Source organism: Cebidichthys violaceus, unplaced genomic scaffold (genome assembly GCF_023349555.1).
Source record: "Cebidichthys violaceus isolate CVI_PGR_0920_01 unplaced genomic scaffold, fCebVio1.0.p SCAF_20, whole genome shotgun sequence".
In the NCBI taxonomy this organism is placed as follows: domain Eukaryota; kingdom Metazoa; phylum Chordata; class Actinopteri; order Perciformes; family Stichaeidae; genus Cebidichthys; species Cebidichthys violaceus.
Genome location: NW_027176373.1, coordinates 5,014,086 through 5,029,086, shown reverse-complemented (window position 1 = coordinate 5,029,086; position 15,001 = coordinate 5,014,086). Strand labels below are relative to the sequence as shown.

The following is a 15,001-nucleotide window of genomic DNA, read 5'->3' as shown; positions in this document are numbered from 1 at the left end:
TTCTCTACTGATCTGTGCTATAAATGTTATTTCTGTATGATTCCAATCATTTCAAGCATTTGTATAATCAAAATCGCTGAATTAGCGCATGTCCTGTTCAAACAGAGAGGAGACACGTGAGGTGAGGCAGTGACGAGCTGTGCCTCACCTCAGATTGCGCAATCCCTCACAAACTGGATTGAGCCTTTTGCTGTCTCATTGTTTGTCACCACTGTAATATTTGTAGACACTTTTATTATATGTCCTTTCTTTACATAGAATAGGTACTGTATTTCACGTATGTGTAGAACATATTTAGTGTTGCTGATCTGACAGAAACCGCAGTGAAAAAGCACAGAGGGGAGGCAAACACTACTCTGCCTCAAAGAAGAGGGCGTGCGAGAGCCCACAGGTCGGGTTTATCACATCAATCAACACAGAGCCGATCGACCCAGGCAGGAAGTCAGACACCGATAAGGGATAGAGCAGCCCGTAAGTTTTCAAAAATAAAAGCGTCAGCTTTAACTTAGTTTAACTGGTTTAACTTTTTCAAGAGTATGAATCTAAAATGCAGAAAAGAGAAAAGCGTTATCTCAATCGAACCTCAACGATACTACCGGTAATATCGGCGTGTATATAAATATATATATATATATATAATATATATATATATATATATATATATATATATATATAATATTATTATTATATATTATTATATAAATAATAATAATAATAATAATAATAATTTTTTTTAATATATTTTTGAGATGAGAAAAATCATGGAACTATCAGAATACATGTTACAGGTTCACATAAGATAAGGATGGAACACAGCACAACTTGGAAAATTCAAAAGCTCGCCCTGGAAAAACAGCAATTTCAGGATATTGTTTTTTGGAAAGTATGGAAATCCAAGATTTTAAATATGATGAGCTCTTAGAACAACTGATATAGGCTCTATATACACAGTTATACATAGATACAGTGAAACATTTATAAAATATAGAGCATATAAAATTAAAAAACTGATTAAATATTCCAATATTTGAATAAAAAAATATTTTTTTAATTCAAAAACACTCTATATCACTTCTATGTATCACTCCTGATGTTCAATGAATCAAAAGACAGAAGATTGGACCTTTTTTGAGTGTTTTAAGCTCTTTCTAAGCCCTTTTTAGTTGTTTAGTTTAAGGTCAAATACTGCTTCAGATTCAGCCCACTCTCTCTGTTCAGGGCTGTATCTCAGCCCCCCTTTCTCCGATTTTCACCATTGAGACATCCTTCGAACCGTAGGAGCCAATAGAATTGCCTGGAATTAAAAGCTAGATGATTGACAGCACTATTAGCCAATAAAGCTCAAAAACGTCCCATCTGATGGCAGATCTGAAATCTAATTTGCTGAGCTTCCAACCCTCCCCAAGAAGCCGAGGAGTGTCGGAGAGACACGAATCGAACGGGTTCACACGGAGCACATGCAGCTGGACATACATGCGGTGGAAGTACGGAGATATTTCATTTTTTCGCTGAGATTCGACCAAAAGTGAGTACAATATTCGATGAAAGCTGTGTGACTTTTTGTGTTCGAAGCTGAATATCTCTGCGATGGTTTACCGGAGAGAGAAATGGAAACTATGTCCGTAATCTTCGTCAGGCGGACATGCTTTTTCATGCTGCATGTTCGTAGGTAGCACGTTGCTAACGGAGTGTAGCAGCTGTTTTCTCCGGTCTGTCCCAGTCATATCGAGTATGATTTATGATATTTTGTTATTTGTTTGCTTGGCTGATGGGAGATGTGTTTGTCTCATGTAGAAGTGACCTAGTTCATGTTGTTCCCAGGACGCTGAGGTTTCTGCAGAACTATAACATCATTATATTCGTTCTTCGTGGGTTCTCTGCCAGTTACTTTTAACACAAAACTCTCTAAGTTTTTATGTACTCTGCGTCCAAATGGGGGACCCTCGGGTGTATAAACAATACTCTATTATACTATGTCTTTTATGATATTATTACTTTTTACTCTAATATTCTGTGACGTGTTTGTTTTTTAACGTATTATACTATGACTTTATCACTGTTTTTTTATGTATGATAAAATGATTTCTTTTTTTTTTACATACTATACTATGCATTTTTTACTTTTAACATAATATTCTACGTTTTTTTTAAAAAATACTATACTATGATTTAAAATGGGTTTTTTTCGACATACTATACTATGCCTATTTTATTACATTTCTTTGGCTTGCTATATTACGCCTTTTTTTGATTTTTTAAAATACATGTTCACATATACGATGGCTTTTTACACATACTACAACTTTCCTTATGTTTTGATGCTTTTAGTGGTTTTATGTGAAGCACTTTGAATTGCCTTGTTGAAATGTGCTATACAAATAAACTTGTCTTGCCTTTACTCTAATATGTATGGATGTAGAGTAACCTGTGAAGAGCTGCTTTTATGACTGTTGTGTTAAAGTATCTCATAATTTCGTGAGTACTGAAAACATCTGATCACAGGTGGTTACAGATCGGTGCACCAAAAGTGTGGTTCTTTTTTATTTTTATGGTGGAAACAGGCTTCCATAAATATGGCTATTTTTATGACATACTATATTATTTATATATAATATATTATTTTACTATTAACGGGTTATTATAATTATGTTTGTACTTTGGGCACATTTTTAGGGTGTTTGCCATGCTCCAAAACTTTCGTACGCACTTACTTTCGTAACGTGTAAGCCACGAGACGTTAGGTTTTGTCACTATGATTGGACTTACTTTGAATCAAAACAGGAGAACCGAGAGAGGGAGACGGAGAGAAAATCTCATTAGCTGGCATTATACTGAACTTTCTTTATCTACTGTTATCTTTGTAAGTATTGGCTGAAATAATCTGTACAGTAAGCGACATCCTGGTGCTTACTGTTAAAGGCCAATTAGCCAATATTGATCAGGTCAGCAAGTGTTTCTGCAAGCTAACTAGCGAACTGTGAGTTTGTTTTCTAATAGAAATGGGGGGCTTCTCAGCATGTAACGTTAGGAGCTTTATGTCAACGTTTTCATGCCCGATTGCTGTTGCCCTGGGTAAGTAAAATGTTGCTGCTTGGACAGCATTAACTAACTTTTATTATATTGTTAACTAACTAGACCTGTCTCTGTATTGGATTAACGTACTTATGATACATCATTGTTAAGAGGCGGACGTAAGAACTAACGTTAGTTAACGTTAAATTAAGTCTTAGTTCAAATTTAAAAGCCACATTACACTTTGTGGGTGAGCTAATATCAACATCGTACTTATAAGTTAAAGCTGGTATATTCATTAAATTAGATAGATTTATAGGTGTTATGAATCTAACTGACGCTACCGGTAATTATAACCGTCAGTTACAATATCAATTGTCATTTTTTAAAGTCAGGCCCCAGGCGTTATAACGTCATAACGTCCCAGGCGTTAAAGTTATAACTTAAAAAAATGACAATATCTTTTTCTGCCAAAGCTAGCGATCTCAAACAAAACTCGGCTGACACCAGCTGACATTTTACGGTTTGGTAAGAGTCTTCCAACAGTTCATAGAACGACATATTTGTGGTAATGTTGTGCATAACACATCAATCTAGCTGGAGGGTGCGCATTAAAGTTAGATACTGCGTCTACTCACTCCAGATTAAACAGGCCTATCATTTGACCATGACGACAAAAATAACCCAATGATGAATTCTGGTTTTATTATGGTTTTATCGTATTTACTTTGGCATTTTTGTGTAGTTTTGTTATAGTTAGTTTAAACTAACTATAAAATGATGCGTTATTTGTGCAAATAGGGCTTGTTTCTGTTACATTTGTGTTCTCAGCGATTTGACGTTCATACACTTCTATGTTACCGTCTCCCAGGCTTTGCTTTGGGACAGACAGATCTGGACAAAGAGTACATCAGCTTCCCTGGAAAGGTGTTCATGTTGATGTTGCAGCTGGTCATCATTCCTCTCTTTGTATCAACTATGGTGATAAGTAAGCCACAGGTGTATTTCCCACTCTGTCAACTGTTAATATTACACATATAGGAATTCAAAAGTCCTAATCATATATAGATATATATATATATATATATATATAACAATAATTGTCATTATTTACATAATGACATCATTTCTCACAATGAACTTTCCATGACATCAATCTACCACTCAGAGATTATTTTACTGACGCTCTAACTTCACTCTTAAGACCTCAGCTCATGTTTCTTTTTTTTTTATAGAAACTTGTTGTCCGAGTGTTGACATCTCCAGAAAGATCATCATGCGTTCAACAGTGTACTTTGCTGTAACCACTTTACTGTCGTTTGCTACAGGTAAGAGAACTACAAAACATACAATGTACTCGCAGTTGCCAGTTTATTAGGTACACAGTCTAATTTAGTCCTGCTGTCAATCCTACCTTCATCTAGGTTATTATGTTCAGTTTTTATTTTATCTATTTTAGAGAGGTTTTTTATTTAGGTTATTTCAACATTTCCGGAGTTGTTTTGTTTTCTTCTTCTCACTTTTAAGTACTATTGAAACAACAGTTTAAAGTGATTATTAATTTAGCTGTTGTAGTGTCATTCCCTAGTCAGCGCAGTATGATATTTTAATCTAGCGATTGTAGTGTTGTATTTAGTCCTTATGGAAGAGTTATAGAATACACAGTTTTGCTTCAGCTAGCTGAGTTCAACTGGATTATGTGTTGTAGGATTAATATTGGTACTGTTGGTCCAGCCTGGGGTCAGTCACAATGCTTGTAAAACAGATGATGATGAGAATGAAGTCTTCTCTTCAGCCAATGTGTTTGCGGATCTACTATGGTGAGAAGAAAGTTTTTCCTTTGTCCTTCTTTTCAGATTCATCAACATTTACAAGCTGACTAATATTTTTATTCATCAGTTTCATGATGTGATTCATAGATGTTTGTGTGGGTTTTTTTCTTTCTCTTTTATAGGACCATACTGCCACCAGGTTTCATCCAGATGACCTGTCAACATGTGTGACTTGTAGCTCAGATTTGGGATATTTGGTCTACGAGGTAGACAGTGTTATATTCAAGGCGTGATTCTTTTCTCCTCTTTAGTACAAGTCTAAGTCTGTGGAGGTTGAAGTTAGAGCAGTCAATGAAATTACTTCCCTGGAAATGGTAAACACTTTTCACTAAGAAAATTATTTTTTTTAAGTTTTCATTCACAGCATTAATTATTGATTCATGAAATTACTGTCAGACTGTTCTCACTGAGTTTCTTGTTTTGTTTTAGATTACAACAGAAGTGCATTTGGAGTTTGACTACGTTTACGGGCTCAATGTTTTGGGCCTTATTTTCTGGACTTTTTTTCTTGAATTGGTCTTGAGTAGTATGGGAAAAGATGGGGAACGACTTGTGGACGTCATTCTGTGCTTTAACAAGGCCGTCAAACATCTGGTCAAAGCCATAATAGGGTAAGGTAACACAGCACTCATGTTCTGGAAGAAAACCTCTGTGAAGTGGAAATAACATTTAAATATGGAAAATAATATCATAATCCTCAACTTTTCTTAACAATGATACAAAGTGCTTCACAACAGGAAAACAATAGATGAATAGATCCAATACCAAAAACAATATTAGTAAATTACTATAGGTGAATAAATAGAAGTTTAAAATTTGTTATGGTAAGCTGCTTTTAAAATATGTCCTCATTTAGCGATTAATAAAGATACTTCTTTATCAATCCCTTCTTTCCATTAACAAGTCACTAAAGTATTCCTGACATTTTTTATTCTGTTGTTACCTTTCCAGCTTCTTGCCAATCGGACTGTTTTTCATCACTGCAGGCGATGTTGTTGAGGTTGTGTACGACTTTGAGGCACTCGTCCAAATCGGAAAGTTCATGGGAGTGGTCGTTGTTGGGTTTGTTCTCTTTTGCACTTTCAGCACTTTTTTTCAGTCGCATTGTGTACGCAAACCGTGTTTATTGTTGTCAGTTATTTTGTCTGGTATGGTAAGTCTTCACTGAGTTATGTCTGCTTTTTCAGGCTCTGCATCCACGGAGCAGTAGTCCTGCCGCTGATCTATCTCCTGTGTGTGAGGCGCAACCCCTTACCTGTCATTCAGAGGAGTTTTCCTGCCATGATGAGGGCCATGCTCATCTCACGCAGGTAAGAGTATTTTATCTTTGTGTGAGTCTTTACAATATAGTATCACAGAGAGGATTTAGATTGATAGGTAATAGACATTTAAGAACTAACAAGGGGTGCACTGTGTCTCCAAGCTCTGCAGTCACAATGACTGAGACAGTTTACATGGTTGACCGGAGAATCGCTCACATCATTGGGGAGATTGGGAAGAAAGTAAACATGAATGGAACAGTTCTTTATCAAGTGGTGGCGGCAGTTTTCATCGCCCAGCTCAACCACATCGATTTGAACTGGAACCACCTAATTATCGTTTGGTAAGTCACAATCAAATATTATTTTCTCACTCACTTTCTTCTGTTTTTTGTTATGAAGAGCTGGGTTTAAATTCCATGCATGTTTAACACTGAAAGTAGTAATGTTAGACTGATGTGTGTTATATTTACTGTATTTGAGAGTGGCCCAATCATTCAAGTACATAGTTCCTTACATATTGTTAATAAAAGAAAAAGGGGAAATGAACATTGAAGTAGTATAGTATACAATATCAGATCTGTAAGAGCTGGTAAATAAAATTAAATAAAAAATTCTACTATATCAACTTCAACAGTCAACTCTGGTGTTTTCTCTGTAGTGGGACAGTAGCAGCGTCCAGCCTCGGAGAAGACGGGATCCCAGCTACAGGACCAGCCACCACTCTCTTCATTTTGACAGTCACTCAGATTCCTGTGAGGGGCGTTTGCCTTTTGTTGGCTGTAGAATGGCTGCTGTAAGTGTAACCTGTGTTTTGGCAGGGATTACTACACCTGACATCAAAAAGCACAGTGCATATCCCACTTATCCCCTCGTCTGCGGTTTGTGTCTTTCAGATATCGCTGCAATGCTGCTGTCAACGTCCTGGGAGACTGCCTTGGTGTGTCGCTGGTTCACCATTTGTCAGGAAAAGAACTGGAAGAAATGAACGGGGAACAAGGTTTTTTATGACTTTTTAAGACGTGCTTTACTATAGCACGTCGTAAAAAGTGCCCCTAACCCTAACCCTTTTTTCAACCAACTATACCCCTAACCCTTCAACATGCTATACTATTACTTTTTTATGACTTTCTTAAACGTACTTTACTATGGCTTTTATATGGCTTATGTCGACATAATATACTATGACTATACTATTTTTTTGCCTTAACATGGACACTCCAGACATCTATTTTAATCACAACTTGAAAGGCAGTGGGGGACTCAATCACACGTGCACTGATTGATAAATGCTTAATCCCCATTCTTCATACACACACACACACACACACACACACACACACACTCAGCTAAACAAAACACAGACAATGCATAGATGACACTGGCAGGAAGACTTGATGGATCCTTGGAAGAGTAGACAGGGGGCAAGAGCTCATCTTTAAAGACTAAATTGTATGAAAAGTTAATGGTGTGTGTGGCTATGAATGGAAGAGGGTCTGGCATGAAGTGTGTTTGCATAATGTGTCTGTTGGAAGGATTCTCTGTCTAGCGTCTTCTCAAAACAGACGTTTCTCATAACTGTGGGGAGAAAGAGGAACATGTTGAAATATGAAACAAAGTTAAAGTCTACTTAGGCGAGTAGTTTCTTGTTCATAGCTTCTTTTATTTTTTTTTACATCCTTCATATCGTGTGACCAGCTAAGGAATATAAAACTGTTTATTGGTTCTTGTGGCATTCATCCTTCCTTTGTGTGAACACAACTTTGAGTAAAAACTAACAGGCCATACGCGTGCACAGGTAAATGTGTAAAAGCTCAAATATAGAAATATAATCTTTGACAACATTGTACACTGTGGATAAAATCCGTACTTTGATTATCAATATTAAGTTGTTTCTTGTAGCCACTAATTCACTGCTATACCTTAATTCACAGCAAAGTAACTGTAAGGACATATTGTCAGATAATCCAGAAGTAGTGGAGAAAAAAAATTCTGTTTAATTGATAAATTCATTGACAAATAATAATTAGAATTGAAGAATTTCAGTAAAGGCAGTCAAAAAAAGTATTTTTTAAAGACATAACTGGTAACTTGAGATAACAATATAGCATAATTTGTAATTTAATATGCTTGTCAATCTGTTGATTTATTATAGAAAATAGTAGCTTCATCTGTAGCTACAACACTTGTGGTACTATTTTCTTGTTATGCTTAAAGCGGATTTCAGATCAGATGCGTGTTCTGTTTTATCAAACAAATCTGTGGGGGGTTTTTGTGGTTGGTTTTATTTTTTATGTTTGTAAGTGTCTCTCTAGCTCTCCAGTGCAGTCATGGGTTTAAAACCTTTTAAACACGAGGGTCCCCCATTTGGACAAAGTGACTGCCGAAGAACGAATATGTTATAGTTCTGGAAAAACCTCAGAAACCTGGGAACAACATGAACCAAGCCACTTCTACATGAGACAAACACAACTCCCATAAGCCAAGTTTCCAAATAACAAAATATCATAAATCATAACTCAATATGACGAACTGACCAAAGAAAACAGCTTCTACTGACCGTTAGCTACGTGCTAGCTACGAAAGTGCTGCATGAAAAAGCATGTCCACTTGACACAGATTACAGCGATATACTCCATTTCTCTCCCTGGTAAACCATCGCAGAGATATTCAGCATCAAGCACAAAAAAGTCACACAGCTTTATCGAATAGTGTACTCACTTTTGATCGAATCTCAGCGAAAAAATTAAATATTTCCGTACTTCCACGTCTCTGTGTTCCAGCTGCATCCGCTCTGTGAGAATCCATTGTTTACGGAAGTCTCCGACATTCCTCGCCTTCTGGGGAGGGACGTAAATCTCAGCAAACCGGATTATCAAATCTGACACCAGATGGGACGTTTTTCATTGTCATTGGCTAATAGTGCTGTCAATCATCTAACTTTCAATTCCCTGCAATTCTATTGGCTTCTATGGTTCGAAGGCGGGCTCAATGGCGAAAATTGGAGAAAGGGGGGCTGAGCTGCAGCCCTGACCGGAGACACAGAGCTGGATCTGAAATGAACACAGAGACTTACATGCACACTACTCCGTTTTCGTTCGCAAACACATATGTTTTGCTACGTTTACACTGAGCGTCCACGCTACGCCAGCGTTTTCGTAAACGGAGGAGTTTAGAAACAATCCCGAAGCCGGATAACTTTGAAAACTCCGGGTAGCGTATTCGTGTGGACGGACGGAAACGGATATATTTGGAAACGATCACGCCCACACCCGCGTTCGTTACTTGATTGGTTCTTAGCAGCCATGACGTGTCCTTCCCTGATTCGTCACACATATATCACGTGATCCTTACCCGGAAGAAAACAAACAGCCAGGGCTACCAGTGATTCATTTCAACATGGATAACGAATCGTTGCTTGCTTTGTTGTCTATACTAGCAGCTGTTGTGCAGTTAAATTCTGCATTTTTTAATGCTACTACTTGCTACTAATGCTCCCCCTCTCTCACCCACCCAGTACCACCCTTTCAAAATAAAAGCCTCACAAATACAAGATTCAATCCAAGAGTATGAATCTAAAATGCAGAAACGAGAGAAGCGATATCTCAATCCAACCTCAACAATACTACCGGTAACATCAGCGTGTATATATATATTCGTCTTCGGGCAGTAGCAGCCACACTGTCAAAATTTCTTGGGAAATTTCCTAGTATTATTCTATTTCATTGTATATAGTGTGCATTCTTATATATCTTTACTCTGTTATTATAATTGTAAATATTGTGTATTGACATGTGCATTTTTTATATTATATTAAGATTTTTACCCTGTTATTTTTACCTGTTCTTACCTGTAACCTATTGCTGCTGCAACAAAATAATTTCCCCTCGCGGGATCAATAAGGTTACTTACTATCTATCTATCTATCTATCTATCTATCTATCTATCTATCTATCTATCTATCTATATATCTATCTATCTATCTATCTATCTATACAACTGTTTTTACATATGAGGTAGTACTCTCCAAGACCTGTAAACAGATGAATACAATCAGGGCATTTTCTGTTTAAACATTATGCCCTCAGCTGGGAGTCTAGTCCCCACAATGTGACAGTGTGAAGAGGCTTTTGTCCCCATAATGTAGTTAATGCATAAAACACACACACACACACCACTTCAAATTATCCACCTCTGCTTTTGATTTATTAAAGCCTGTCATATAGTTGAAGACCCTGATTAAACCAGCAGTTTTTCCCGTCTACCTTTATTCAGCTCAGTTACAACTTAGTTATATCTGTTGCACTTGAGGCTGTTTTCCTGACAAAATAATTGTTATTTCATACATTTGTTGAAATATGTATTCATATTTTATGAAATAAGGAACAGGAGATAAAACACGCTTTAAACCCCGAGAGTCATTGGATGAAATTGTAAACAAAGCTTTAATTCTGATCACATTCTGCCTGCTGCAAATTATTTACTGAAATGTAGTTTTCTGATTCAGGACCAATTCATGTTTTAATTTTTTTATTTTATTTGTTGCTAAACAGAGTGGGTGCTGCCACTTTTATGCCAGCACTTAATTATGGCTGTGTTTTATATTCCCGTGCCTCCTCTGTGGTTTCAACACTGTGCATTTTGGAGCATGAAGGTTTAACAGTGCAACGCTCTCACTCATCACCTTTTATGCTTACGCTGACAGGCCTGCCCTGTCCACTGGCAGACTTATTCATTGGCAGTGTTTTATCATTAAGGCCATTCTTGTTCTCAAGACATACATCAAACACTTCATCTTCATTTTCCTCCTCCCCCTCCCTCCGCCTTTCCATTTCCCCTCTTTTCAAGTGGAGACATTATGGCTGTACATTGTTGTGGAGTGTGCAATTTGGCACACATTATGAGGCGTAATGACATGCAGTTGCTCAGCACTACATGCAAATGCAATCACAGGTAAATAATAACCATTACTGTTTAAATATTAATTCAAAATTTGCATTATTTTGTATTAGCGCACATGCAAAATCCCCACCTTAATAGACTCATATAAGTCAATATATTGTCGAAGTACAAACTTTGAGGCCCATTATTGCTTCTCAATAAGGTTTTGATAGTTATTCAGTGGACGCAGGGCTTCACCCCCCTCCGCCTTCTCTCCCTGGGCCTCTTCTCTCCATCTGCTTTCTCGTGTCTCTCACTATGTGCTCTCTCACAGAAATATTTCCTCCACCACCCTGTCAACCACTACCACCCCCTCCAAAATGCCTCTCCTTCCTGCTTTTTGCCTAACACAAGATCCGCAAAATTGCTGACCTGCATTTGTCGAAATTAAACAAAGGCATTAGTCCTTTTCACTCCCACTGTACACACAGTTCCTTAAAGGTTCGTGTGCATGCAATTGATTCTCACTTGTGCAAAAAAAGCATATGCGGCTTTCACACATCCTCCCATGCTCCTGTTTTGATAGCGTCTCTGGGAATTGCTTCCTCTCATGATTGTGTTCTTCCTCTAGGTGGCTTTACTTATTCAGCCAGCAGCTGTGTTTTGGCTGAGGCTCATCTCCCCGTCGGTGCCTTTCTCTCTCTGACTGTGTTGTGAGCTGGTCAATACTTAGCTTAGTTTACTTTCAGTCTTCGTCAAGTTTTGTAATGTGCCAAACATAACTGAGCGATATTATGTGCTTCACAAGCATGTGATTCCCAACTCGAACTCAACTAAAAGAGTGATACAAAGAGACTATATCCCAGAATAAGGTTATAACTTGGAATTGTTTCAACTGTATAATGTAATGACAAACAACCTGAAACTTCTCTTTTTGTGTCAATGTTGCAATATGAAAATAGTGCAACACAGAAAAAAAGTAACTATTTTGTTATTCCAGTAAGTTATTCTTAAACATGTATTTTTCAGTCCATTAACAACAATTCAAACCACGAACACCTTCTATAATTTTAACGTCTTTTGGATACTGTCAGGTGGTATTTTAGTATATTTCAGGTTGCAAATAGTTTTTTGACCTTATACGTGATTTGTGCGGTTTTAATATCTATCAAGTATCAGAATTTTAGAGCCTTTAATTGAATTATTAGCAGGTGCGTTGTGTGGAAATATCCAAAGAAAATACATCATTATTCTTCTTAATGCTGTTGTTTTTTTGTATTGTTCTCATAGCTCTCTTTAAAAGTATACAAATTGGATTTCTTTCAACCCATACTTCCACACAGTATGTAATGTATGAAAGTATAAAGAATACAAAGTATATAATGAATATTGATTTTTGAAATCTTCAATTATATAATCAGTATTACAATAGATTTTAACATTTTTGCTTTGACATAATTTAAATGGTTTCCAACATAACATATTATTATACATGATAATGCTCCAAACACTCTTTCATCACTTAGTTTTTTAAAGATAGTTTCAAACCCCAAAAAATAAAAAATAAGACCAATCTTCAGATTTCATAATTATCGTTTTCTCGTTTGTATTGTTAGATCAAGATATGTTCTTCAACATAAAACTGTATTAATTCAAAACTGTTTATTCCACTTTTGTAGGAGCAAGAGCTCATCTTCATAGAACATTTTGCAATAATGTTATTTTTTGTTGTAAAGCTTTTGTATTAATTATTGCAGCAGAATTGTTGATTGAGTGAAAAGCTTTACACGCAAAATAAACAGCAAAGGAGTATAAGGGGGTGCGTCGGAACAAACCGGTTATTCAGGGTTGAGTGTGTGTGTGTGTGTGTGTGTGTGTCATAGGGTTGGAGGCCGGTTCCCTTAATTATAGTGGCCTGACAAGGACACAACAGAATATAATGACGCGTCATCCCTCATCAAAATCAAAGCACTGGTGTCTGAAACGTCACCTGAGATATCAGGTTTGATAGATGTGTTGTGGAGAGATTTGGTCCTCATATGGTCAGATTCTCATTAAAGGAATGCTCCACTGTTTTCCACCCATATCTCTGTTTGATAAAGTATGGGTGATGGTGTAAAGTCTGACAAATGTACCTGTGCTGCTGAGGTGACCAATGCATAGCTTGGTCTAGTTCACACAAATATACCTGCATAAGCTAAAAAAGGGGGTGTGCATTTCTAAAAAGGACCTGTCGTATTATCTACACTATTTATATCAACCTGTGCACCTTACACTCAGCTTAAGTATGGAAGGAAAAGGCTTTAAAGAGGACATAAAGCATGCATGTTTTGGCATAGTGTCTAAATATATAAGAAAAACCAACTTGCCAAAAATCTGACTTTAAAAAGTTGTTAAAACCACAGATATGAGAAATTTATTTTTGTAATTTCTACTTAGCTAGCCAGCGAGCCCCGGCCATACCTTTGATCGGATGTTGAAACATTTCGGATGTTGCCTACAGGTGAAGGAAGGTCTTGTTTTCTCTGCTTCTAAGGCAAGAGCAAAATTACCGTATAGCTACGAAATTTGGCACCGTTTTCCTCAAAGATTTTCAATACCGGGTATGACCATCATAGTCCGGTTTTCTGATTGCCAGTCCTACTCAGCACAGAGGGAACTAATTGTAAATTCACAATCAATAATACAATCAAATGGAAGTTTTACTGCATGCTCACTCAGTATATAAATGAAGTGTCTACCCTAGGAGGCCTAAATAGATTTAGATTGCCACTATCTGGCTGTACTTCTCTGCGGAAAGCCAACAAGAGTTTATGCCAAACAGCAGATTCGGAAGTTAAAGCCTTTCTAGTGTGGCTTTGTAACAGCAGAGGAGATAAACCAATCCAAACTAATTGAAACGTTTAAGTGTACGAAGGTAAGATGTAAAGATTTGTGAGTCTTAAGATTTAAGAGCTAGAGCTGCAGGACTGTTTCAGCAGGATGCATATATGAAACCAAAGAGACACAGCCAACGGCCAGTCGGAGCTCAGACATGATGGGATATTGTAGGGCAGGTGCAACATGGGCCACAGGGCCACCGGGGGGAAAATAAATGGTTACAAATACAGGAGGAGGCAGCAAGGCTTGTCAAGGGAAACTCTTAAGCAAAGCAGGGTCAGAGGCTGAACTGTGAGGACACTAAGAAACTCAGCTGGATGGAGCAGCAGAGAACGATGCATCTGGATGAAACAAAACCTCTTCTCAGGTCAGTCTTTTTAGAATTGCTGCAACATCTTCCTGAAAGCACTTAATTCAACACAAGTGTTCATGATCAGCTCTTTAAATCTGCTCTTAAGACCAAATAGTCACCCTGTTATTTCCCATAGAGACATATCAAAACATCCCGGATCCTTTGCCAAAGCCTTCCACTCACAGCAGCCAATTTCATGCTGACATCACTGAAAACTATCCGGTACAGCACAGATTCAATGACCCGTGTCATTGCAGCGATAGCCTACATGGTTAATAAAATGAGATTGGCCCTCAGCTTATAAACGTACTATTATCACAAGTCAGATTTATGACATCGTCACATAATCCTTCCATGGTAGATGAGCACAATGTTCACATAAATTTGTGTGCACAAAACAAGAGCTTGCATTTCAGAGTTCTCAGGAAAACTCATTTCACAAAATGTGTTGAGTTTAGTGGCAGTGTTTCTCAGCCTGGCAGGCCTAGAGTTGCAGCATTGTTATTCTGGATATTTAGCACTGTAGGGCAGTGAGAGCTGCAATTGTCCATATGGAAGAATTGTGCAAAATTATTTTTCAAACATTTTGGCAATCAGCAGTCTGAGGTGCATTCAATGAGGCATTGCGATTGTGAGCATTCGCATATGTTTGTGTTTGCAGAGAGGTCTGTTCATGTTTGCAGTGGCAATTGGAGAGGTTGTGTTTGTCAAATAAATATCAGTGCAGAGTTGAAGAGCCTCAGGCACGAATAACAGCTCTATAAACAACACTTGCAGCTAGGACG

The 15,001-nt window shown here is 37.4% G+C and overlaps 1 protein-coding gene across 2 annotated transcripts; it reads left to right on the top strand.

Moving 5' to 3' along the window:
• Positions 1-1,434: 1,434 nt before the first annotated feature.
• LOC137876682 (excitatory amino acid transporter 3-like) lies at positions 1,435-7,399 on the top strand. 2 transcript variants are annotated; one of them, XM_068716463.1, is made up of 12 exons: positions 1,435-1,525; positions 3,884-4,000; positions 4,248-4,340; positions 4,721-4,832; positions 4,967-5,009; positions 5,096-5,158; positions 5,274-5,455; positions 5,796-5,906; positions 6,032-6,154; positions 6,268-6,447; positions 6,765-6,899; positions 7,000-7,399. In XM_068716463.1, exons 2-12 carry the CDS (start codon positions 3,946-3,948, stop codon positions 7,112-7,114), a joined length of 1,212 nt encoding a protein of 403 aa, XP_068572564.1. In that variant the 5' UTR covers positions 1,435-1,525; positions 3,884-3,945; the 3' UTR covers positions 7,115-7,399. The 2 variants fall into 2 exon arrangements, with proteins under 2 accessions (XP_068572564.1, XP_068572563.1); XM_068716462.1 differs by lacking the exon at positions 1,435-1,525 and adding an exon at positions 3,006-3,072.
• Positions 7,400-15,001: the final 7,602 nt, after the last annotated feature.

What these genes read in the sequence shown, in the direction of transcription:
- LOC137876682 (XM_068716462.1), top strand. Translation starts at nt 3,036, where the DNA reads ATGTCAACGTTTTCATGCCCGATTGCTGTTGCCCTGG. An exon ending in TGTATCAACTATGGTGATAA is followed by an intron (nt 4,001 to 4,247) that starts GTAAGCCACAGG and finishes TTTTTTTTATAG; the next exon opens with AAACTTGTTGTCCGAGTGTT. An exon ending in GCCATGCTCATCTCACGCAG is followed by an intron (nt 6,155 to 6,267) that starts GTAAGAGTATTT and finishes TGTGTCTCCAAG; the next exon opens with CTCTGCAGTCACAATGACTG.